At 38.5% G+C, this 24,586-nt stretch overlaps 2 protein-coding genes across 3 annotated transcripts in view; one reads left to right on the forward strand and one right to left on the reverse strand.

The window, feature by feature from the left end:
• LOC124870096 (FYVE and coiled-coil domain-containing protein 1-like) overlaps positions 1 to 17,154 on the reverse strand; it is a 31,898-nt gene extending 14,744 nt beyond the window's left edge. For both annotated transcript variants that reach the window (XR_007038712.1, XM_047368576.1), the window contains exons 1-12: positions 17,069 to 17,154; positions 16,464 to 16,538; positions 15,422 to 15,528; positions 13,853 to 13,978; positions 11,731 to 11,837; positions 9,135 to 9,278; positions 4,979 to 5,075; positions 2,458 to 4,857; positions 1,456 to 1,548; positions 845 to 963; positions 493 to 660; positions 172 to 312 (exon numbers count right to left, since the gene is read on the reverse strand). Coding sequence is in view for 1 of the 2 variants with exons in the window: in XM_047368576.1 (XP_047224532.1) it covers positions 172 to 312; positions 493 to 660; positions 845 to 963; positions 1,456 to 1,548; positions 2,458 to 4,857; positions 4,979 to 5,075; positions 9,135 to 9,278; positions 11,731 to 11,837; positions 13,853 to 13,978; positions 15,422 to 15,528; positions 16,464 to 16,524 (3,563 nt within the window). In the remaining variant the exon portion in view is untranslated. The remainder of the gene's footprint in view (positions 1 to 171; positions 313 to 492; positions 661 to 844; positions 964 to 1,455; positions 1,549 to 2,457; positions 4,858 to 4,978; positions 5,076 to 9,134; positions 9,279 to 11,730; positions 11,838 to 13,852; positions 13,979 to 15,421; positions 15,529 to 16,463; positions 16,539 to 17,068) is intronic.
• Positions 17,155 to 17,433: 279 nt separating this feature from the next.
• Positions 17,434 to 20,180, forward strand: LOC124870285 (chemokine XC receptor 1-like). Its single transcript, XM_047368880.1, has 2 exons — positions 17,434 to 17,473; positions 18,151 to 20,180. Exon 2 carries the CDS (start codon positions 18,173 to 18,175, stop codon positions 19,277 to 19,279), a length of 1,107 nt encoding a protein of 368 aa, XP_047224836.1. The 5' UTR covers positions 17,434 to 17,473; positions 18,151 to 18,172; the 3' UTR covers positions 19,280 to 20,180.
• Positions 20,181 to 24,586: the final 4,406 nt, after the last annotated feature.

Raw genomic sequence — 24,586 nt, forward strand, 5'->3', positions numbered from 1 at the left:
GCCTATCACATAAAATCGTATTGAAATACATCGGAGTTCGTGATTAGAACATGAAAAAATGTTAAACGTTTAACTGGTATGAACACTTTTGCGTTGATAGGATTCCAAGTGGTGATTCTAATTGTCAAATATGATTGTAGTTATTGCTTATTTCTCAGTTGTACGTCTCACCTGCAGTCGTATTTGCGCAGCCACCAGCTGAACTGAGTGTGACAATCCAAGCAGTAGTTGACGTCCCTCTCTGTCTCCTCATCACGGAGCTTTTGCTCAAACTCCAGGGCGTCCGACTTCTGCCAAAGTGCATCTTTTTCTCTGCAAAAATGTAATTAGCTGTATTTGTGATGGCCCTTAAAGTTATTTGCATATTAGGAGTCACCTAGCTGACATAAGTCACTTGGACATGAATGAAAACAAACTAAAGAAAAACAATGGTAAATGAAGGTAGTATCCTATGAATAAAGATTAGACTGAAGACATAAATAACTAATATACCTGATGAGCTCCACAAGCCTTTCCTCTAAATTGATTTTGGTACGATAAAGATCATCGAGTTCAGCAGCTGTCTTTAAATCTAAGCTCTGTTTGTCCTGTTTGACCCGCCGTAGATTTTCAGCCATCTCCTGACAGGTTCGCTGAGCTGCTGCCAGGCCCCTCTCAGACCTGCAATCAGCATGCATGCAGGTCCAGTCACAGCTTAGACAGTTTTCACTTAAATGTAATGTTTAGGCTCAAGTAAAATAAATCAGACAACGCTGTTAATTAGAAATATACATGATTAAAAGAAGTTTAACTAAAAGAGCTTTGATGTGGCTTAAAATATGTGATGGGGAATACTGTACTTTACCTCGATAAATTTTCTTTCAGATGGATTATCTCTTCTTCTTTCTGTAAGAGGACATTTTCTGACTCGGCCATCTGGATGTTTTTCTCCGCAATCTGTTGGCAATTTCTCTGATTCTCTGCCTGCAAACAGAACAGCGAGGCGTAAATCCTGAATTTGATTAGTTATGCTTCTAACCGTAACATCATGGTTACTCCGACTGGCAATTTACACGAAGCAACTGGAATTTGTTTTTTCATTTATACATGTCAGGTGTTAATTTAAACAGACTCAAAAGCACAAGACAAGTAATTTTGTTACAGTATTATTTTCTACATTGTTTTTATTGTTGAACTTGTAGTAAATTTCATTTCCTCTTCCGACCTTTACTTTTTACGGTAGTGTCCCCATTGTTCCTGAAGATGTAAACCATTCAGAAATTTAATCTTGCTTTTGTGACATTAAAAAATATATTTTAATCTAAATAATTGAACAGATGTTTACAAAGGAATCCACTTAAATATTTTTTAAAGCTAAAGTGTGTGTGCTTTAAACTTGACTCAAAAATGTATGAGGATGGAGATAGAAATCGCCTTGGACAGTCAACTTTTGAAGAGCCAGGAGCATCAACTGACCTTCAGCTGCTCGAGTTTGTTCTCAACGCTGACTGCTTTCTCCTGCTCAGTAACCAGCTGGAACTTCACATCCTCCAACTCCTGGTTCACCCTCTTGAGGAGAATAAAAATCATGGATTAACGTGTTCGCAATTATAGCATGTTAAACTTATACTTTCCTCAGACAATTGAAAGTATAACCAACAAAGAATAATTTTCATTCAATAAAGTAGTATAGACAAAAACATGGCCTAGTCTTGCAGGTATTCTTTTTTTGGTACAATCCCAATGAAATCCACTGAAATCCACTGCTTGTAGTTGTAAATGTGAAAAACTTCAAAGGGTATAAATAATCCTGCCAGGCGGAGTATGTGTTTATTTACTTTTCTTTCTAAACGTTCTATCAGTAGAATGTTTTATGGCGCGGTTAAAATATAGCATTTCAGATTTAGAAGAAGATAAATATAGGAAATGTTTCACAGATTGCAACTGTGGCTTTGAAGGGATCATTCTCATGGTAAGAAGCACTTTACTGTATAAATATAACTCCTAATCACACTTTAATCAAGACTTGAAATGCTGCAAAATATGCTGAAGATATGAAACTTTCAAGGAACCTTCAACTGTTTTTAGGAGCACTATTTTAAATACTTCCTTGCTTCTCGCTTGTTGTGTGTTTCCACTTCAGTAAAGACATATCCTCAGAGATACAATTCGACGCCCTACTCAATGCTGGCACAAATTGTTAACCTTCAAAAGCAGCGCTCCTGTAACACACACTCCTTTTTCCTGCAACTTCAGTTCGTTTGTGTTCAGTGTTTGGTAATGGCAACCTGGCATTTTTTGCTTAATTGGTAAGTAAATTAGTAAGTTAATTCTGTTTTTATAGCAATTTCCATGCTAAAACTCAAAATGTGCTTTACAGCAAAATATCACAAAGTCACAGACGCCCAAAATACCCAAATATGAAGAAACAAGAAAAACACACACTATGGCATATCACACTCAGTTTCAGTGTCTGACCTGGAGCTGGGTTCCATGGCCCGTGGCTTGGCTGCTGAGCTGGACCCGGAGCGCCTGAATCTCTTCCTGGCTTGTCTTCTGTCCAGTTTCTGCCTCCTGCTGGGCCTCGCTCAGTTCGGTCTGCAGTTTCTGCCTGAGTAACAAGAGATCCTTGTTGTCACGGACTTGAGAGTGGAGCTCCTGGTTCTCCTGACGCAGTTGTTCCATGCAGGTGTTCATCCTCTCTGCCTCCTGAGCCGCTGCCTCCTCCAGCTCCTGCAGCCTTGACGACAGGCCCTCCCAGCGCAGATGAGCCTCCTCGTTCTGAGCAGTCAGCATGCACACGTGCACACCAAGTTCTGCTGTTTCTGTGTTGGCTCTGTGAAGGGCCTCCTGTGAGTCACTGTTCTCCAGATGCAAAGCTTCACAGCTCAATTTCAGTCTGTCCAGCTCCTCCCTGCAGGCCGTCACCTCCGCAGCCAGCTCCACACGAGCCTGTGCCTCGCCATCGCGCTCCCTGATGAGAACTTCCTCACGCTCTCGAGATCTCAGAATCTCATCCACGTGTCGGTGGTTCAGCTCCTCCACCTGGATCTTCAGCTGATCTGATAAAATGCGCAGGTCCTCTCTGGAGGCCGCTGTCACCTCCTGCAGAGCCTGAACCCTCATCTTGTCCTCGTTTGCCGCCAGCAGCTGAGCCTTGAGCTCCACCATCTCTTCTCGGAGCCTGGTCACCTCCCTTTGGTTGAGCTCCAACTGGGCTTCAGCAATAACCAGCCTGATTGGGGCCTCTTTAGTGTCCAACGAGGAGGTCTGATGTTCATCTTGAAGCTTATGTGTTTTTTCATTGCATTCTGCTGCTCCTTTTTCATACTGCATGGACCCGTTCTCCAGCTCGTCCACTCGAGCCTGGAGGAGGGCACAGTTTACAGTCCGGGCTCTCAGGTTTGCCTCGGCTTCATGGAGCTTTTCAAGCAACTCTGCTTGGCCCCTTTGGGACCCTGTGAGGTTATTTGCCAATATGTTAGCTTTTGTATTGAGAAAGTCCAACTCCTGTTGAGTTGTGGTTAATCTCCTCTTCATCGAGGACTGAGTTTCCAAAAACTCTAAATTTTCCTGCTGTAACTTTTTTACTTGAGCATCTAACTGTTCATTCTGGAGTAACATCTTTTGGAGAGTCTCTTCAAGATGAAGGTTTTCATCTAAAAGTTTCTTTTCCCTGTCTTCCACGTTGATCTTAGCAGCTTCTACTCTACCCTTTAACTGCTTCTCAGAGGCTTTTAAAACAGCCAGCTGGTCCATCAGGGCAGCTCTGGTTTCAGTCAGCTCTGTAACACTTGCTTCATTTCTCCTTACTGTTTGGAGAAGCTCTTTGTTCATTTCTATGAGATGACTGCACTGGATTTTGTAGTCCTCATGGCTTCCAGTCTCACAACAGACAGAATTACTATCATCAGGTTGGAAGCACAAAGGCTCTCTTTCAGCATTTAGCTTCTCTAACTGTTCCTCCAAATGCTTTATCTTTTCTGAACGAGCAGTTAGATCTTCCTCTCTACTTTTTAGAGTTTTTCTTAACTCCAACATCTGGCCCTCCAGTTCCTTACAGCTCATACCACATCGTTGCTCTACCTCCTCCTGCAACCTTTTCCGCAGTTCCTCCGCTTGGCGTTCCCTGCACTCCAGAGACTCCTGCACATCCTGCAGCTGGGCTCTCAAGTTGCCAGTCTCCTTCTCTTTTAAAGTGAGGGCCCCCTGAATTCGACCAACTGCACTCTGCAGTTCCTCCAACCGTGCGAGAGCCCCCTCTCGTTCGACGTGTGCTCTGCCCTTGACTTCATCAAGTTTCTCCTTACTATTCTTCAACTCTTCTTCCCTGAGCTTCAGATCCTGGGACAAATGTTCAGATTGTCTGGCCCTTTCCTCTGCCTCTCTTTTTGCTTCTAACCTCTCGTCCTCTGCAATCTTAAGTCTTTCTAAGAGTTCCTGGATTTTCCAGGCTGAGTCACAGTAGCTGGCTGTCTGTTGTCCCTTTTTGTTAAGAGCCTCATCCAACTTAGCCAGAAGCTCCATATTTTTGTTCTCGGCAACTTTGAATGTCTCTTGTAAATCCTTCTGAGTCTGGTGCAGATTCAGTCTGTCCTCATTACCAGTTTCCGAGTTAGACCAGGCAAAGACAGATGCTGAAATGCCATACGTCTGAGCCGATAACTGACCTTGAAGGTCTTTGACGACACCTTTCAGCTCAGCGGCCTCTTCACTCAACTCCTGCACGTGTACCAGAAGCTGCTGCTGTCTGAGCTCGGACTGGTCGAGCTCGATGCGCAGATTCTCTGCAATGCTGCAGGAAGAATGTTCTCCCAAATCTCCAAGTTCTCCAAGCAGACTGTGACTCAGGTCTGGGACCTGAAGGCACTCATGCACCTAATTAGAGCATTAAATTTGAAAAAAAGAGACCTCCTGTCAACTGCTGTAAAACTACTGTCATATTTGACCAGTTGTTTGTTTCAAGTTTGCTTATTAATGGCCAACAGAACTGGATTACCTGGGAGTGTGAATTGCTGCCGACCAGGCTGTTGATGCTGGAACATCGACTTGGAGGTTTCCACAATAGACTTTGTACAGCAGCTCCTAAGGTTCTCCTTCACATAGTAAGAGGAAAGAAACACAGGTTTACATTTATGAAGATAGGCGAACTCACACTTTGCTTGTAGTTACAACTAAATTCATTCAATAACTTCCAGCTAAGACACCTTACATAAGCAGTTCATTTACAGAGTAAAAAGAGCCATGTCCTAACTTTGAATTTTTAAGAAGTAAACAAAAAAGTGTTCAGTGTTTAGCAGCAAATGTAGGTTATTTTTAAATGTGTTCATTAGTTCAAGAGGGCATTCCTTATTAGAACAATGATGAGTAATTTCATAAAAAAAGGTTATTGTATTATTAATGTTAGAATCAATGTTTTTCAATTTACGCCCCAGCCCCCTCCTACCCTCAGCGATTCCACTGTAACAACCAAATCTAGTAAAAGTGGGTAGAAATTTACCCCTAAAACAGGAAGGTAGGTCCTTTTAGAAGGACCCTGATCAAAACATGGAGCTTAGTAATGACAGGATGCCAAACATCTGTCATTGGCTGAGGATCTCCAGCATTTTACTTCAGTCTCTGCTGGTTATATTTTCGGTAAACTCTAGATTTCACGACCAGAGCTCTACATTTTTGTTTGCTTAACACATACTGAATATTACATCGTAAGAGTTTGCATTTAAATACGTTCACGAACCCATAGAGGAAACGAGCCTACTCTTTCTTATCTTGCGAGGTAGAATATGTTGCCAAATCCACTGACTCAAATCAATAAATTAAGGTGTTCCAACCACCTTCGTGACCTAAGGTGTAAACTCCAACATCTAGGCATGTAGAGTACTACTACAAACATTTGTGAAGAAGTCGAATGCTGTCAGGAATCCAGCATTGTACTGTGATAGGATGCCACCTGTGCAATAAGTCCAGCCATGAAACTTTCTCTCCACTATATAGTCCTCAACTGTTAGCAGTATATAACAAAGTAGGAGTGATTTAGAACAAAAGCAACTCAAGAGTAAGTCGCACAGCGCGGTAAGTGGATGCTCAGACGCATAGTGTGCAGGGGCAAACAACTTTCTCTAGAGTCAATTGTTAATGACCTCCAAACTTCATGCGGCCTTCAGATTGGCTCAAGAACAATGCATAGAGTTTCATAGACTGGGTCTCCGTGGCTGAACAGCAGCCTGCAAACCAAGTGCATTGCGAAGCGATGGATGCAGTAGTCTGTAAAATGTCACCTCTGGGCTCTAGAGCAGGGAAGACCTGTTGTCATGTTTTTCTGTCTGTTAATGCAATCAAATAGTCTTGGTTTGGCAGCTGCCAGGAGAGCAGCCTGACTCTACTGTGTTCAGTGTACAGTTTGGTACAGTTGGGGTTATGGTGTGGGGTGTGGGACTTAGGAGTTGGGCTTTAGACCTTATTTCCAGTGAAAGGAACTGGGTGCTTCAGCATACCAGGACATTTTAGACAATTTCATGTTCCCAACTTTGTGGGAACAATTTTAGAATGGCCATTTCATGTTCCCCTCTGCACCAATGCACAGAGCACAAGTTATTGCAGAGAACCTATAGCTCTATGAGTACCCCAATGGATTAAATATTTATCAGCTGAATCAATCAGAAAAGAGTCACACTGCGTTTTAGTTGGAACCAATCCAACCATTTAGAATATGGAGGTGCAGAGATCCTCATCAGTGGAGGCAGATCATATGCTTACTGTAGCTTGAGAATACGTTATGTTATTATTTGGGCATTGCTGTAGCATTTAGGTAGGATTTCTGTACATTTTGGAGAAGATTGAAATGTGCAGTAAAATGGCATCTCATCAAAGCCTGGTTTAGCCTCGAGCCCGAACTGTGTATGATACGGATGAGTAACATCAGATCAACAGAAAGGTGATGCCGGAACGTTATTTACCTAAACGTATCCTCCATCCTTATTGAAGTGCAAAGCAGATCCAGTACAGTGTGAAAGGCATATTAGGTAAACATACCTCACCACACTGATTCAGTGTCTTTCCAAAGAAATGGACTGGAATTTGCTCAGTGACTTGTTTTCAGTTTAAGCCTATGGATGGACGCCAGTCAAATGAGATACCTCCTTATCTGGCACTATAATTACACAATTTCGGTTTAACCACCATCAAAAACAAGGTACGTTCATGTTGTAAACAATAGGCAGAACCGAAAACGTTTTGTAAACCAATACCGAAAGGTAAAAGCAGAAATTGCTCTGCAAGCTGCAGTGGAAATACATGTCTAATGTATTTCCATGTAAAAGCCAACTGAAACAACGTATGCTGTCAATTAAACCTCCTTGGACATTATACTTGTACATCCATCATACAGACTTTAGCTTATTTTTGTCTATTATATTTTAACATTTTAATGATGTTTACAGACAGAGGAGAAACAATTTAACAAAATGTGAAAACAACAGGACAAAAGATCAGGGCCCCTATTCACAAGAGTAAAAGTAGCTCCTACTGAGGTCAATCTAAGAAAAATCTTAGAATTTCTCGAATTCTAAGATTTTTCTGAGAATTTTCCCTCATTAAGATTAAAGTTATTCACTTAGCATCTGAGGCTATAAGAGAGCTCCTAACATGAGGAAATGTTTTTCAGAGTAGTGAGGAGGACTTTTAATGATCCTAAGAGTGTCTTAAGCAGAGAAGGTGGCGGAAAGACTGAGAGAAAGGAGAGATATTTTCGGAAAAATGAACAACAGTGAATTATTAAAACGTTACCTGCTCAATCGTGCAGGGATCCACCCCCTTAATAGTCAAGTAAATGAGCACATAAACCTCTATAACAAACAAACAATTATTAATAGAGAGATAGATTAACTTTATCATCCCCCTAGGGCAAAATTAAATAGTTTCAGCAGCAGGACAGATTAAAGGTGCAATTCTAGTAAGGTAATATTAGGAAGAATAAATAAATAATAGAAGCAATAATAAATAACCATGAATAAAAAGGGAACAAAATTACAAACAATATAGTACAGAATTATTTAAATATATTCAAAACGCTTTCTAAAAAGAAATTTGGAAAAACTTGGAAGAACTCGTACATTATGATGTCAGTAGCCTAAGCCTAAATGGGAATGTCTGTTTGTTTGCACCGTGATCCCAGGACCAAATCTACCTTTCAACACTCATGTCTTTTCTCCACCAGCAGGCTCTGCTCCTGATCAGTTTCTCCACCTTTTTTTCTCCATTTGTTTCGGTCATTTTACCAAACTAAAACTCATTATACAAGAAGTCAATCGCTGTTAAATGCTGAATTTTAATATTAATGTCAAATTAATTAATATGAAATAGATGCAGTATGAAAACGAACAGCACGGCGAGTAAACATAAAAAAAGGCAAATCAAAATAATGACGAGCATGTAAACAAGCTACGTTCAAACATTTTGATGCTGTGTGACAATTAATTTCATTTCGCTAAATTATCATCATGATTTACACATTTCTGAATCCAGTCTAAATTATATCATCGGTTAATTTCTCTCCATTGATTACTAGGAGCACTTTTTTTTTTTTTTGCGGTTTCTTTTAACATCCAATCACAGCTCTTAGAAGACAGCATCACACCTAGCAACGGGGTCAACCACACCTCCTCACTAAGATAGGAATTTCTGTTGTGTCCTAATTATAGTGTCACTCTTGAATCACTCTTAAGTTAGGAGTCCTTGGCAGGAACTGATAGGAGCTCTCTGAGAGGACTCTGAGAACCTTTGTGAATACGGGCCCTGGGCTCAAACACTGTCAGCACCCAGACCCCCACACAAACCTCACAAGGCAACAGACAAAATCTAGACCTGCTAGCCATTTTTAAAAGGGTTTAAAGGGGCTATCCTGTGAAATAGTCGATATTTCACCAAAAGTTTACATTTGCTCCAATAAATGGATATGCAATTTCCCAATACTTCCAGGTCTCACCCAATTAACTTTAATGATCATTTTTACACAGCCTAAACCAGCAATGTAGAAGTGTTTATAAAAGCAACATAGGCAAACATATTTTTAATTTTTCCTTCATGAAGCTTTTACTACTACTTCTAGCAATAAAAGCTTCACCAAAGAAATGTAACGTGTGTAATTGTAGAGTTACCTTGCAAATGAGGGCCAATCTGCATCAAGGTCGTAACCTCTGGCGGCCACGTCGAATTGGATCTCGTTCAGCTCATAAAGGTCGTTGATTATTTCAGCAGTGATGTAAGACTTGAGGAAGGGACTCCGGGCATAATACCAGTCACTGCATTCTCAGGACATGAATAAAGATTAAATAAATGGTAAATGGCCTGTACTTGTATATAGCTTTTTTAAATCCCCATTCATTCATTCACAGATTCCCACACTGATAGTGGTGATCTACATTGTAGCAACAGCTGCCCTTGGGCAGACAGACAGAAGTGAGTCTGCCATACAATCGGCGCCACCGAGCCCTCCTACCAAAATCAGCAGGCAAGGCGGGTGAAGTGTCTTGCCCAAGCACACGATAACTGAGACAGACAGATCGAGGATTCGAACCTGCAGCCCACCGGTTACAGGATGAACCCTTAACACTGTCGCCCCATAAATAAAGTATATAAAGGGGTTGGACAATGAAACTGAAACACCTGTCATTTTAGTGTGGGAGGTTTCATGGCTAAATTGGACCAGCCTGGTAGCCAGTCTTCATTGATTGCACATTGCACCAGTAAGAGCAGAGTGTGAAGGTTCAATTAGCAGGGTAAGAGCACAGTTTGGCTCAAAATATTGAAATGCACACAACATTATGGGTGACATACCAGAGTTCAAAAGAGGACAAATTGTTGGTGCACGTCTTGCTGGCGCATCTGTGACCAAGACAGCAAGTCTTTGTGATGTATCAAGAGCCACGGTATCCAGGGTAATGTCAGCATACCACCAAAAAGGACGAACCACATCCAACAGGATTAACTGTGGACGCAAGAGGAAGCTGTCTGAAAGGGATGTTCGGTGGCTAACCCGGATTGTATCCAAAAAACATAAAACCACGGCTGCCCAAATCACGGCAGAATTAAATGTTCACCTCAACTCTCCTGTTTCCACCAGAACTGTCCGTCGGGAGCTCCACAGGGTCAATGTACACGGCCGGGCTGTGGACAATGTGAAACATGTATTGTTCTCTGATGAGTCCACCTTTACTGTTTTCCCCACATCCAGGAGAGTTACGGTGTGGAGAATCCCCAAAGAAGCGTACCACCCAGACTGTTGCATTCCCAGAGTGAAGCATGGGGGTGGATCAGTGATGGTTTGGGCTGCCATATCATGGCATTCCCTTGGCCCAATACTTGTGCTAGATGGGCGCGTCACTGCCAAGGACTACCGAACCATTCTTGAGGACCATGTGCATCCAATGGTTCAAACATTGTATCCTGAAGGCGGTGCCGTATATCAGGATGACAATGCACCAATACACACAGCAAGACTGGTGAAAGATTGGTTTGATGAACATGAAAGTGAAGTTGAACATCTCCCATGGCCTGCACAGTCACCAGATCTAAATATTATTGAGCCACTTTGGGGTGTTTTGGAGGAGCGAGTCAGGAAACGTTTTCCTCCACCAGTATCACGTAGTGACCTGGCCACTATCCTGCAAGAAGAATGGCTTAAAATCCCTCTGACCACTGTGCAGGACTTGTATATGTCATTCTCAAGATGAATTGACGCTGTATTGGCCGCAAAAGGAGGCCCTACACCATACTAATAAATGATAGTGGTCTAAAACCAGGTGTTTCAGTTTCATTGTCCAACCGCTGTACATGTAGGAGGCACATAATTATGTTCATGTACCAAAATGTTGGTATTATTCCTGATAAAGCAATACATTTTCATGTTATTCAGACAGAAAAATGAAATAAAATCAAAAAGAACTTGAGGTGACACTTGAACAAATGGGACAAGGACATGCAAGAAAGACAAAACTCTTAAGCACAGAGAAAGGAATTAAAATCTATGAATTCCCAAATCAAATTATGGCGGCACCTCAAAAAAGAGATTTTAGCTGGAAAAAACATAGATTTTAGAGTAGCAGCAGCCAACACTTGATTTACACCAAAGAAATGCTTTCTTTAGACACGTGGTTCTCAATCTGTTGCAAAAGTAACATTAAAGCATTTAAAGATAAATACAAAATTAATTAAATGGTATATAGAGCTAATAGGCTCTTGTAGACAAACAGAAAAGCTATTTAAGCACATAGCTATTATCAATAACCTTTTGAAAAAGAAGTGGATTGGTGACTATTTCTAGTTCAGTCTCAACTGAAGCATTGAAACAGGAATGAACACTGATGGCTGTACGTGCAGCTCCTCCAGTGACACAATGCCGCATCCTAAATGCACGTAGGAGAGCTACTGTAGGTCTTTCTCTCAGCAGCTGTTAGACCTTACAGTGGTCACTGTTCCCAACTAAATAAGCTGTTCACTGCTACTCTTGGCAGAGGTTTTCATATTATTGCAAAAAACAAGGCAGGAACTGAAAAATGTCTGCAAGGATCTAAAGTTGAGATGGCACTATCATAAAAAACAGAAACAAAACATAAATCAGGAATGGAAAGTAACAGTTCCTGAGAGCGAATGCAGAACATAGTACGACCCCTGCTTGATAGAGCAAAACAAAACTCCAAGTATCGTCAGGACAAAAGCTACAACAAATATATAAACATTTAAAAGTTATCTGACCTGGTGACCTTCTGGTTAATGAAACACTGCTGCAGAGTGTCTGCAAGACGCTGATGAACAAGGGAGTAGCGAATTAAGGCCCTTCCTTTCCCCAGTGATGTCTTTAACTGGAGAAATAAGAACATTCACTGTATTATGCACCCATGGATACACACAGGTACAAAAGAACAGCAAATTACTGCCATTATGACTTGCAGTGTCTAGCATACATCCTTTCTTTTTCACTAGAAACGTGAATGAATTTCACTTACCGGTATATCGTACGTAATGGACTAACAGAACCAAGGTCAGTGAAAAGGTTGTGGAGAATTTTAAAACAGACCTTGAGCTATTTTGCAATTAACCTCAAAGCACCTGCAGCTGTAACTTCAGAAAAAAGTAGTTCGCCTCAGAAGCTCTGAATTTTTTATTCTTTGCTTCTACTTTACAGTTACGGATTATTAAGGTGTATCACATCAAATCCCAAATAAAACACTAAAGGCTGTTGTTCGTAATGGGGGAAAATATTATATCCAAGTATGGAACCTGTTTTAAGGCACTGTACCTACATTTCTTAACACCTTCCATTTGTTAAAATAAATAAGGTGATATTCTATCTAATTTTAAACAGTGGAACAATAGCTAAAAAAAATCTGTCATCTGAATAAAGGTGTCGAGGATTTTTCTGCATTTGTGGTGCATTCATAATGTTTAAAAAACTGAATCTGAAAGTTCCAGCTGTTTTCCTTCATGCACTGATGAAGCTGCAACTGGGATTTGCTTTATTGTCTGAACTTAAATTGATCAACGGCAGAATTAGTTTTAATTTTCTCATAAAATGATGCATTTTAACCATATGAATATAGAACTAAACTTACAATCCAAATTAAGTCCTAGACTCTGTAAATCATTAGCAGATGGAAGGATTTAAGTAAGAGGACAAATTCAACAGTCTTGCAGAAGGACACCAGCTGGAGCTCTTGGACTTGTTCAGAGTCCGTGTTTAAAAACTGAAGCTGCAGTAAAGTAAATAAGAACACTAAAAGCCTACAAGAATTTATTAGCAATCGCAGATCAAAGTAATTAACTTCAGTGAAAAAAAAAACAAAAAAAACACCGACCCATGCAGGTCTCTGTAAATCAATATAAATATGTTTTTACAGTAAATCAAACATATATTTTTTGTATACAAGTATGGCTCTTACTTCCTGCTAAAATGACTGATCAAATCATATATAGTAAATGGTACTAAATTAACATTAAATGTAATGTGGTTGCACCTTTAAGATAATATGACTTGATGTTTCTCTGTGTGCTACAAACCGAATTAAACTGAATGTTTTTGGGTAGCAGTTTGGACAAGACAAGCGTTTTAGAGGGTTTAAACTGGCCTGACAGTTCATTTACAAGATACATCATTTTATTTGAGCAAAAGTAGCTTTGTTACTACAATGGGCAATGAACAAAACACAAAGTATTGATCTGAAAACAACCAAGAAAGCCTTTACATCCTAATCCTGACAAAGAATACATAGAGGGTTATAAACCCTTAATTAAAGCCAAGTAATCAGGTAATTAAGCTATTTTAAAGCTGAATAATTAGACTAAACCTAAAGTGAGATGTATCAGCAAAAACACGCAAATGCAACAATTTGTCATCAGCCAAATAATTAAGTAAATGATTAAGAGATTCGGTAGGTTGGTACTTCAACAGTAGCACACCTCTAAGAAACTAATAATGTTACTTTTGGTTGTCCAATGCCTAAAGGCAAAAAAATTAAAAACATTTTACACTGCATTTTTGACTGCTTTCAATACACACACCATAACTGGTGCTTATGGAATTAAAATCAAAACAACAAATAATTGAAATACTATAAAAATGGAACACATGGCGAAACATGGAGCTCACCGCAGTGAATTTCCAGCACGAAAAGTGAGAAAGAAAGAAGCTGCAGAGAGATATGAGAGCTACAGCAAGTAAATTAGCAGCATCTTGTGCTCCTGACTAACAAAGGATTACCTACATTGTTGTGCAGTCACTATGCGTTTGGATGAGCTCATGTGATGCATGCCATGGCAGGTCTGAGGCACAGAGCCTGTGTATATGTGTGTACGTATGTGTGTGTTGCAGGAGGATTACCTCAGGGATGGATTTAACAAAACGGACGCCATCGTTAGCTCCTTTGATCTTAATCAGGCAGTCGCAGAAGTAATCCCAGTAGTCTTTTCTTTGGCCAAGAAAGGTTGTCTTCTCTTTCTGGTCAAACTGAGTCACACACACACACACACACCAGCATGTTAAAAAGCCCTCAGTATAACATGGACTCTCAAATAGGTCTGTGCTTTTAATCTGGACATGGCATTTGCCTGGTTTTTGTAATAAAGCTTGTTTAAAGCCATTGTATGTATACTTCTACTCCTAAACAGCACTTACTGTACTTCTGCTGGCGTTACATTGATCAAAGCTTTCATTCTGAGTTTCTTCACAAGAGCTATACAAACATAACACATACCATGAATATTGAAAGGCACAATCGAAACAATTAGTTATTAATGGGGATAATCATTAGTTTATAACACTGGGAATTTTTTTTATCATCATTTAGAACACTTATGCACAGAGTTCCTGCATATTTTGCATTTTAACACTGGATACATTTCCAGACTCAAAATTTAAGATTTTCTTTTGGCAGTTTTTATAAAATTCCAGATATTTCACTACAAAGCATTTACCTTGAAGCTTTCAATACGGTTATCAGTCGTTTTATCTATATGTTCCACAAATTATGGAACAACACAATTATGGATGCACGATATATCTGCATCACCAATGGTATCGGCCAATGTTGGTAAATTTTTAATATATCGGTATCGAAGCATGTCGAAAGGTGAAGATCAGGGCAAAAATTGGCATAAAAATCTTGCCGTGTGAACCAGGCATTACGCAAACAACCTTTATTTAAAACTCTGCTACCCTGAGCTGTGTTGAGGCCTAAAACTATGGGTTCTCATTTAGTCAACGACAAAAATGTTAATGGGTCAAATCTTTAAATCAATGTGTGTTTTGGCAAATCTAAGATAAATTATGTCACTTCAATATATAAATTAGTGTAAAAAGTACTGCATTTTATTTTATTTTTTTTAGAAATTTTGATTTGTGTCTGGATGGAATAGAGGGAAACTCTTTTCTTCATTCAATACTTGATTAGACTACAACACTTTTTAAGTACAACACTTTGTTAATATAGAGCAAGGTCATAATGATGATGAGAACAATCATTAGCTGCATTTCATATATAGTTCAAAGGTTTCATCTCTATGAGCTACAAAGTGTGAGGCATTTTTGCACTGCATCACGTTTGAAACCCAATCTGATATATGCGTAACCGCCACACTGTAAAGAGTTAATGTGTCTGCAGTTTAAGCCTTTTTGAAGTGATTTTCTATTTGAGGCAGCATATCTTAAAACTCGGAGAATAAAATCATCCTCATACATTCCCAGAAAACCCTCATCTGAAAAGGCTGAAAAACTCATAAAGTTTGTAAAGGTCACTTTATAAACATTACAACAAGGTCTGGTTCTTTGGATTAAGGTGCCTCTAGATTTTGACAAAATTGTAAGCGTGCTTTGTTAAGACTAATCAGATCATTTCATAGAGAAAACTTGCAACAAACCAACTGCTCCTTCTGTGTGGCAGAGATAACGTACCTGCAAAAGGTATTCAAGCTTATAAAAGAACTTGTGGAGACTGGCACTATCATCTGTTATGGGTTCAGCACACTCTTTGTGTTCTTTACTCAACTCCATCACAGCATCTATGATAAAAAGTAAAAGCAGCATTAGCATACAAACACAAAAAAATCAGTCTAGATTTCAAGATGAGAATGTTTTCTTTTATAGTTCCTCCTTGAAATGGTCTTTTGTTTTATTCAAAATAAAACACATAAAAACCAGAGACGCACTGAGCAGATCTTCCAGAAAGATAATGAGTTCTCGTTTTGTTTAAGGTCCGACCCATTCCAAATTTGACCAATTCAGTTTTTCTCATTTTTATCCCAGGACCACAAAATAAAAAGTGAGTGTCAGATTTATTAATAAATATAGTTGTTTTAAAGCCAAAAGAAAATAAATAAATTACAAGATTATCCCCATTTATGCAGTAATGACCCTAACATCTACCCGACTTTATCAACATAAGCAGGGCAACAAAGCACACGATGTTGTTGGATTTTGCACGTTAAAATTGAAAATGGAGGAGGTTCAAAGTATCGATGCACTTTAATAGTAAAAATGTATAAATATATCAGATAGTTCTGTATCTGAACTGCTGATCATTGATCTCTGCTCACTTGACTTGTCCTTCTCTAACAAAAACACGAAGCGATGCATTGTTTGTTACACATGCTAATCATTCAATGTAAAGCAACCTGACAATCACTTGGATATTACTTTGAAAACTGCCACAGGCTAAAAAAGCTTTTGCAAAACTAAAATAAATAAAAAACTCACAGAATATCTAGATGTTCTTTGTCAATCTCACTAGTTGTTTTTTTTGAGGCAGAAGGGGAACCTATTCAACACTTTATATGACTGCATTATAACTATGATTGAATAGGAACATACACAATTGAATCTGATTGTTTTTGTTATGAGGAGACATTTGTTTTCAACTGATCCCATAATCTGGCGGTCAAATTGTTTTGGCTGATACATGTATTGTACTTATTGTATGTGTGAATAGATTAATTACCGTGTAGGTCTCTGATTATCCTCTGAAGCTGTTTATCTCCAACTGATGAAGAGGAGGCCATTGTGGGGGATGAGGCTGGAACAGAGAGGGACTTCATGAGGAATAAAAAAAAAAAACATGTTCTGCTTTTCTTTTGCAGCTCATGGTGCGAATAAATGTCACCCTTTTAATACGAAGTCATCTCTGACAGTCAGCTTGTTCATTAAAAAACTAAACAACATTTTAAGAAAACAATCCACAAATTTGTGGGGACTGGATGTTGTAGCTGAACAAAGTTAGCAAAAACCTGCTGCCGTTGGTAAACATTAAAACAAAACGACGACAGCTGACCGAATATCACTGTTTGTTAATGTCCTTAACAGATAACACTGACACCAAAGTTACTGACATTTAAAATTAGAAATAATGCCTTACTACACTCCCAAAAAGCTTTGAAACGCTACATAAACATCGACTTGTCAGAGCTGCGTGTGAGCATGCACCTGCTCTTAGCTATCAACTTCCTGCTCTGATTTATCTACATTTCCGTAACAGTTGTCGTTAATTTGACTGTAAATACCATGAAGTATGTACTCAACAAACATACAACTGTATAAAATACATACTTGATGTCTAAAACTGTCCGCAGTGCCCAGTTTCTTGTTGATTCAGTCACAACAAAACATTGCTATCTGTGGAGGCGGGCTCAGGGAATTATTGACCCACTGATAGACCAATCAGCTGGATGCAAACGTAGTTTGGCTGAGAGGCACACGTGACAACAGAAATTAATAATTAATTCATTTATTTTACCCATACAGTTCTCTTCAGGTTGCCTAAAACTTTGGAAAATGGAAAGATAAACAAATAATTAGTCCAGAATCCAAAATGAATTAAATGTGTTGTATTAAACCAATTGATGAAATGAAAATGTTTGTTTTCTGTTCCTCTTTGATTTCTACTTAAGGTGAGATCCACTGACCATTTCTTCACTGCTTTTGGTCCCAACACTCCTGTGCACCATTGTGCAGGTACAGTATGTTTCTATATTATGGTTTTTACTCTTTAATACTTGCAAGATTTAGGGTTGCATTTTTATGCATTTTAATGGAAATTCTTTAAGTATGAGAATGTGAAATTCAAGTTGTCCTGAAAATGTTGATAAACGAAAGCTTTTATTTTTTATCTATTGCACTTCTTTTTCATGTAAACAAAATGTATTCAGACAGACAGGCTATAATGGCAAAATAGAATGTCAGTAACCTTTCTGATGACTCAAACTATATAGTCAATGTTTTTAGCAAACATTATTATAGACATAAAACAGTTTGAGATCAAAATGATATTTACCTAGCTCCTTCATTCATGAGATATGCTAGCAGTCACACTAATTTCCACACCTAAATACTGTGCAAAACTAAGTGTATGAGATTTTAGTTTCATACACAGGTTTAGAAATCCCTAAAGCAAACAAAGAATAAAAAGATTTCAGAGAAAGACTGTCTCTTAATTAGTCCCTCTTGAATTTCTGCACTCTAATGAGAACAATAAGATAAAGATAAATAAAGATTCCCTTAACATAAGAGGAAGCTAGATCAATAAACTAGTTCATACAGAAACAAACAAACAAGCAAATAAAAAAATAATACAAAGAATAAAGGTAAATCATATTTAATTTAATTATCTAACAAAGTTTTTATGTGTTTAGACTCTTTTCTTGCTGAAAGAAAATGGCCACAGATGAATACTTCATGGACAGTAATGCAAACAGCACGCATGCAGCAGCCTTTCAGACGGAAATGAGGCAATCAACAAGCCCTCCTTTTGATTATGATTATGATTATGACAATGATGACTGCAACCAAGAGAGTGTGATTAATTTTGGAAGCACTTTGACCATCTTTTTTTTCTCTTTTGTGATATTATTCAGTCTGTTTGGAAACATCCTTGTTCTTGTGATTCTGTTCATGTACGAGAATGTCAAAGCAATCACCAATACGTTGATCCTGAACCTGGCTGTGTCGGATCTCTTATTCACTTTAGGGCTGCCCTTCTGGGCTTACTACCACATGCATGGATGGACATTAGGGGAGCCTGCATGCCAAGTCATCAACTTTATTTTCTTTGTTGGCTTCTACAGCAGTGGTTTCTTCCTCATCTTGATGACGATTCACAGATATATAGCTGTCATGAATCCTCTGTCTAGCCTTGTATCCACTACAGGCCCATCTGGGATTTTAACTACTGTCTTTATTTGGGTTGTCAGTATCCTGGCAGCCAGTCCCGTCTTCATCTTCATCAAAGTCATCAAAGACAATAAAGCCAAGGATTATTGTGGATATGGGACCTCTTTTGCAACAAAGTTGGGAATCTATGAACAAAATGTTCTCTTTGTCTTAACAGCCTTGGTGTTTGTTTTTTGCTATTCTCAGATTGTGTGCAGGTTGCTGCGTCCAACTGCGCAAAGAAGAAGAAACAAAACTGTCAAACTCATTTTCATTCTCATGGTTGTCTTCTTTTTGGGGTGGGGACCTTATAATATTATCATTTTTCTGAAGTCGTTCTCTTTGGGGTCCCCAGAAACCACTAATTCAAAAAGATCATCAGAACTATGTGAAAAACACAAAACCCTGGAATACGCCTTCTACATCAGCCGTCTCTTTGCCTTTTCTCACTGCTGCCTCAACCCTGTGTTTTACGTGTTTGCAGGAGTTAAATACAAAACCCATTTAAAGAAACTGCTGCAGAACTGGGGCCACAACAACAGCAGCATCTCCAATAGAGAGAGCAGAGTCACAATCACATCTGTAACTAGCAGCAACGAATCCGCCATCTAGCTGTCAGAAAATGCCAACTTATGGGTTCCTAATTTGAAAGCATTTATTTTTTTATAACTTCCATCAAATTTAGGTGACGTTTTCATTTTGCAGCTCTTACATGGGAGAAATACAAGATTTGTGTTTAGTTTCAAGCATAGTGGAAGTTGTTTTGCCTCTAAGGTCTTCCAGTAGGTAGAAAAAAAACATTTAAATGTTTGGTCCCTATTATTTGGCAGGGTTTAAAACTTCAGGGCTTTTATTGAAGACATTTAAAGTGTGAAAATTTAAAGCTGAAAAGGTCTCTCATATAACTTGTTAAATGCATTAAACAACAAAAAGTTAGATAATTGTAATTAGTCTTTACTTCAGCAGAACTGTGACCATGAATCTCGAGAATGGAAGATAAATAGCATAATAAAGAAATTGCTATTAACATTGTTTTTATGCTTTTGTTTCATCAGACTTGCTTTGCTTGTATTAAATCCAGCTGTAAACCATTTGATGATATCCCTTAGACTGATAGAAAGTTGTTGTAATGTAAATAGGCAAAGCATACAGTAATGTCACTGTAAATTTCTTTGTTAAGTTTTTTCTTTCATATTATAATTTTACCATAGATTTAGCCCAGCTTCTTTTTGTTCATTCATTGTTCTAAGCTGGTTGCAATAATTGTTGATGATTACTTTTTATGATGTAAATAGTTATTGCTTGTCATCTCAACTGTACACATTGGATGAATAAATAGGTCCCACTTTATGTGCAATGACGGAAACAAGGTAAAGAGACGAGAACGAAGCTGATTTAGAAGATTCTGCACACTTGCTGTAAGATTCCTTTTTGACCTATTTGTGTATAATCCCTTACTATTGGGTTGCTGATATTTTGCTGAAGTCTTCAGAATTAAATGCAACTGTTTTCATTTTTGTCTATTGTAGCTCATTAATAGTTTCATCATATACAAGTGGATAACATGATGATTATTTTAAGTTTTAAATGATACTTTTTGCACATCCTCACTTATTTAGTATTAAACACAGCAATGTCACAGCATTATATCAAGTCATAATATCATTATATTAAGACATTGGTCAAATTCACCTGGAAATTATCATAAAGGAAGACGATTTCTGATAGTCACACCCAGGGCTTGACGTTAACTTTTTTGCTCACCGGCCACTGTGGCTAGTGGTTTTCCAAAGTTACTAGTCACTCAGCATTTTCACCAGCCACAATGTTGTTGTTGAGAATTTATGATTAATATTATTAAAGCTGACTATAGCGTGCTAAAGTTTACTTGAATTAAATTTACAACATTTTTAAATGTAAATGACCCTTCTACACAATCATATCAAGACTACATAAAATATTTACCACTTCAGGTCATTATCAAGCATTCAGCTCCGATAAGGTTCTGTGCAGGGGTGTTTTTAGGGTCAAAAAACATTGGGGGCTTTAGCCCAAACCCAAAATATTTATATTTCCATAAGACAGTTTATAAGTAATTTAAAGTTAAAATAACATAGGCCATATTGTACCAGTTCTGTCTTGGCTGGTTTTAGACTGAATGTAAGTTATTGTGAATCAAACAAAAAAGGTTTACAATAATTTTACTTGGTTTTTTTATTTTTGTTAGAAGAAGAATGAAGGAAAAGAAGAAACAGAGTTTAGGACTGATGAAAAGCCATTTTGCTGAAGCAAATAATGACACATTTTGAGGTATTTAGAAAAAAAAATGTAATCTGAATTTTTGATGACAAAACATTTTCTTAAACTCAGAGATATTTACTATGGGTCAGATAAATGTGCTTCTTTTGTCATCTACAAAAACGACCTTTTTAAACATTACACTCTCATCAAAGTGTTCCACTCCTGAGGCTCCATTGTCTTAATTTCTTACATTTCAAAAATGGTATAAAGTAGATTTTTATTAAATCTTAGTCAAATGGTAAAATCCTAAAACACATTTATTTATTTTAATTATGCCAACAGCTTTTGAAACATTTTATTAAAATTGTTCCTTCTTTTCTGAACCTGTTCTCTTTTATCAACATCTTTTCAGCCCTTCATTCCACTTCTGAAGAAATTTGTCCAGCCAAAAATAATAAATGAAACATTTTTCAACCCAGTCTTTTGTTCTGTACTGAGCATGTGAGACATTATTGCAGTTCTTACTATTAAACACTATGAGAGGAAAAGGTGTTAAGTTGGGGTGTTTAAAATATAGCATAGAGCCTCATCCTGGACCTTATCAGTACTAATATTACAGTTATTGATAACTGTATACATATGTATGTCTCAACTTCAGTAAAACTGTATCCTTGTTTAATTAGTTTAGTTTATATAATATTACATGTGTAATTCAGAAAAATAAAATAGTTAACTAATCAATGGTCCATCTGTGGTACATTTGTATGATTTATTTCTTAATTATATTGCATCTTTAAACCCAGGGCTGCATGTTTAGAATCAGCAAAGATATGAAAGAAAAGAGGGAGGCTTACTTTTGCTCTTTCTACTACGTCTTACTGGAACCAGGAGATATTTTCCTGGTTTATTGAGCAACACCTTTTTCTGTCTACATGTAGAACTAGACAGTAAGACTGGCTGCTGCAATGAGCTATAATGCTGGGTGAATAAGCGATTAGTTGTAACTTACAATTAGCCCATTCCGAGTCAGCATTCAGATTTGACCGCTATCTTCAGCCTGGGTTATACCGCTCTGCTTCCACCTGTTCCTGAACACACACACCCACCAGCCTCCCTCTGTCTGGTTGGCTCCGCGGTTGTTCTGAAATGAGCCCTGTTTGAGGCGCTCAGTGTAACTCTTCGGGTTATTAACGAGGCAGGTCGACGGCCCTGGAGTGAACTGCTGTTCTGGACTCCTCCAGAAAAGAGTCTGTATCTACCTGTGCACGTAGTTGCGCATTCGCGGTGCCGCGAGAGCGCAAATAAGTAGTTTTTGTTTCTCCTTTTAACTCATCGTCAGGTTAGGTGGAGTGGGAGGTCACTATGTGGAACTCAGTTGAAAAAAAGAAACTGATTGTTTTTAAATAAAAATGTGAAGTCCAATACCATTTTGTGGCTGCATCTTTTTAATACTTCTAAATTTTTTCTATCAAGAAGTCCGGGGCTATTCAGAAAACCTCCGGGTCTGACGACGCGCCTGGTTCTGTGTAAAGCTCCCTATATGAAAATGTGCAGTAGTACAAAGTGGAAACATTTCTACTTTGTACTACTGTTTGTACACTGTTTTAATTATAATTAAAAACTGTATATATAATTCAAGCCGCCAAAGTGGCTAGTCAGAGTGGCTGTGTTACCCGCCACTGCTAAAATTCACCTGCATTTGGCGGGTTGGTGGGTGTTAATGTTAAGCCCTGGACACACCACTCCAAAAATCATTGGGTCAAAAATTGCTTAGTTACAGTACCTACTAGACCAGGACAGCATCACATACAGTGGTTTTCAAAAGTGTACACACTGTTAACATCCTATGTTTTTGTGATGTAAAAACTGACACCAAAAAAAAGTATTGCTAAATATTTTACACATATGTGACATCTGTTCAGGTCAATTTAATGTAAAAACCTAGGCATATGTATTAGGGAAGAAAATGCAAAAACACTAGAAAGGTACGATAGCCTGGTTGCATAAGTGGGCAGACTCTTAAACTGATGCTTTGTTGAAGCACCTTGGGATTCATTTACAGCCACAGTGATATTGCATCAAATGCTTATGCTGCCATGTTGGATGATTGGACTGAAGATGGCAGCACCTGTCTAATGTATTGTTAGTACACAGAGATGTCTCATTTCATCTTTTAAAAACTAGTATTGGGAAAAAAGATATTTCTGTAGAGCTTTCTAGATATACTCAGAACCTAGAGAGCAATATTTGATATTTAGAAAAATGTCAGATTGAATCTGCTATCAAGATATATATTTCAGATATTCTGACAAACACCCTGGAAGCTAAAGATGAAGGATTTATCTGATATAACTCACCCAGGTTTTCAGGGCCTGGCTATTTTTACCTAATGGTAGGGGGACAAACAACAAGTGTGGTCGTTGTCCAAGCTGATTGAACTTGCCTGCCCCTGCAGGTGTTCGTTTTATATGTATGTGTCATATATGTGTCTCTGTATGGATTTTCCAATGAGCTGCAGCTCCTCTAATTAAAGGGGGACTCTTGCTTGCTTACTTTGTGCTCTCTTCGTGTCTCCTTAAACGCGGTGATTTCTCTCCAAATCAGCCCAGGAACAACTGCTCCATGGCACACCAAGCCACGTCTGTTATATACTCACCTGCATTAGTCACTAGTCCAAAACAGCCACTCCTGACAGCTCCTCCGACCTGGTCATTTCAAATCTCGGGATGTACGTCCGAAAATTGCCATCAAACCGACACAGAGGTAGAATGAAATTATTTTGTCAAACCAAGAGGACAGATCCGTCAAGGTTACCCAGTGGACATGACTTGAAATAATTACTTGGCTGCCATCATACACAATCTAAATCATGTATTTTTGAGTTAAGCTCTGGTAAATACTGTTTTTTCATTTTTTACTACTCCTAAATGACTGTTAAAACTGTTCCTTTGCACTTACTCGTTGAATAAACTCATTCCATTTTTCAAAGTTAGGATCTCCAGACATTTAAGCCTGGAGCAGAAGAAAGCAAATCCATTGTCCTGTTTGAAAATGACCTCACTGGACTGACCAAAACATGCTGTTTGGTGTATTGAGTCGTATCTTAAGCCAAAGTGATGATGGAGACAGCTCTGGTCCCTGGGGATTGTTCTCTAGTCCTGAGTTTAGACTGAACTTATTATTTTGCAGTCTGTACCATTCTCATCTATTTAGGCTTAAAATGGAGAAGAATATGTGCAAATATTAACAAATAAAACACATATGAAAATGTATTTTATTTGTTAATCTTGATGACCAGCCAGATTCGTTGAGTTCATGACATTTGAAAGTTTTTTCATAAGGCTGATAGTCATAATAGATAGAAGTGGGCACAGTAGGTGACTGTGGCTCAGTAGGAAGAGTAGTCGTCTTGCAATCAGAAGGTTGTGGGTTTGATTCCAGCTTCATCCTGCCATATGTCAATGTGCCCCTGGCCAAGGCACTTAACCTCAAGTTGCCTACCGATCTGCGTATCGGTGTATGAATGTGTGAGCGTTAGTGAGTGCGATTGGGTGAATGTGGCGCTAGTGTAAAGCACTTTGAGCGGTCTGTATGACTGGAAAAGCGCTATATAAGTTCAGTCCATTTACAAAAATTTTTAGATTCATACTTTTTTAGCTTAACTTATGTCTTTATCTT

This window comes from Girardinichthys multiradiatus, chromosome 6 (assembly GCF_021462225.1).
Source record: "Girardinichthys multiradiatus isolate DD_20200921_A chromosome 6, DD_fGirMul_XY1, whole genome shotgun sequence".
Taxonomy (NCBI): Eukaryota; Metazoa; Chordata; class Actinopteri; order Cyprinodontiformes; family Goodeidae; genus Girardinichthys; species Girardinichthys multiradiatus.

Bases quoted from the DNA above. Each gene is read 5' to 3' on its own strand.
- LOC124870285 (XM_047368880.1), top strand. From the start codon at position 18,173: ATGGCCACAGATGAATACTTCATGGACAGTAATGCAAACAGCACGCAT.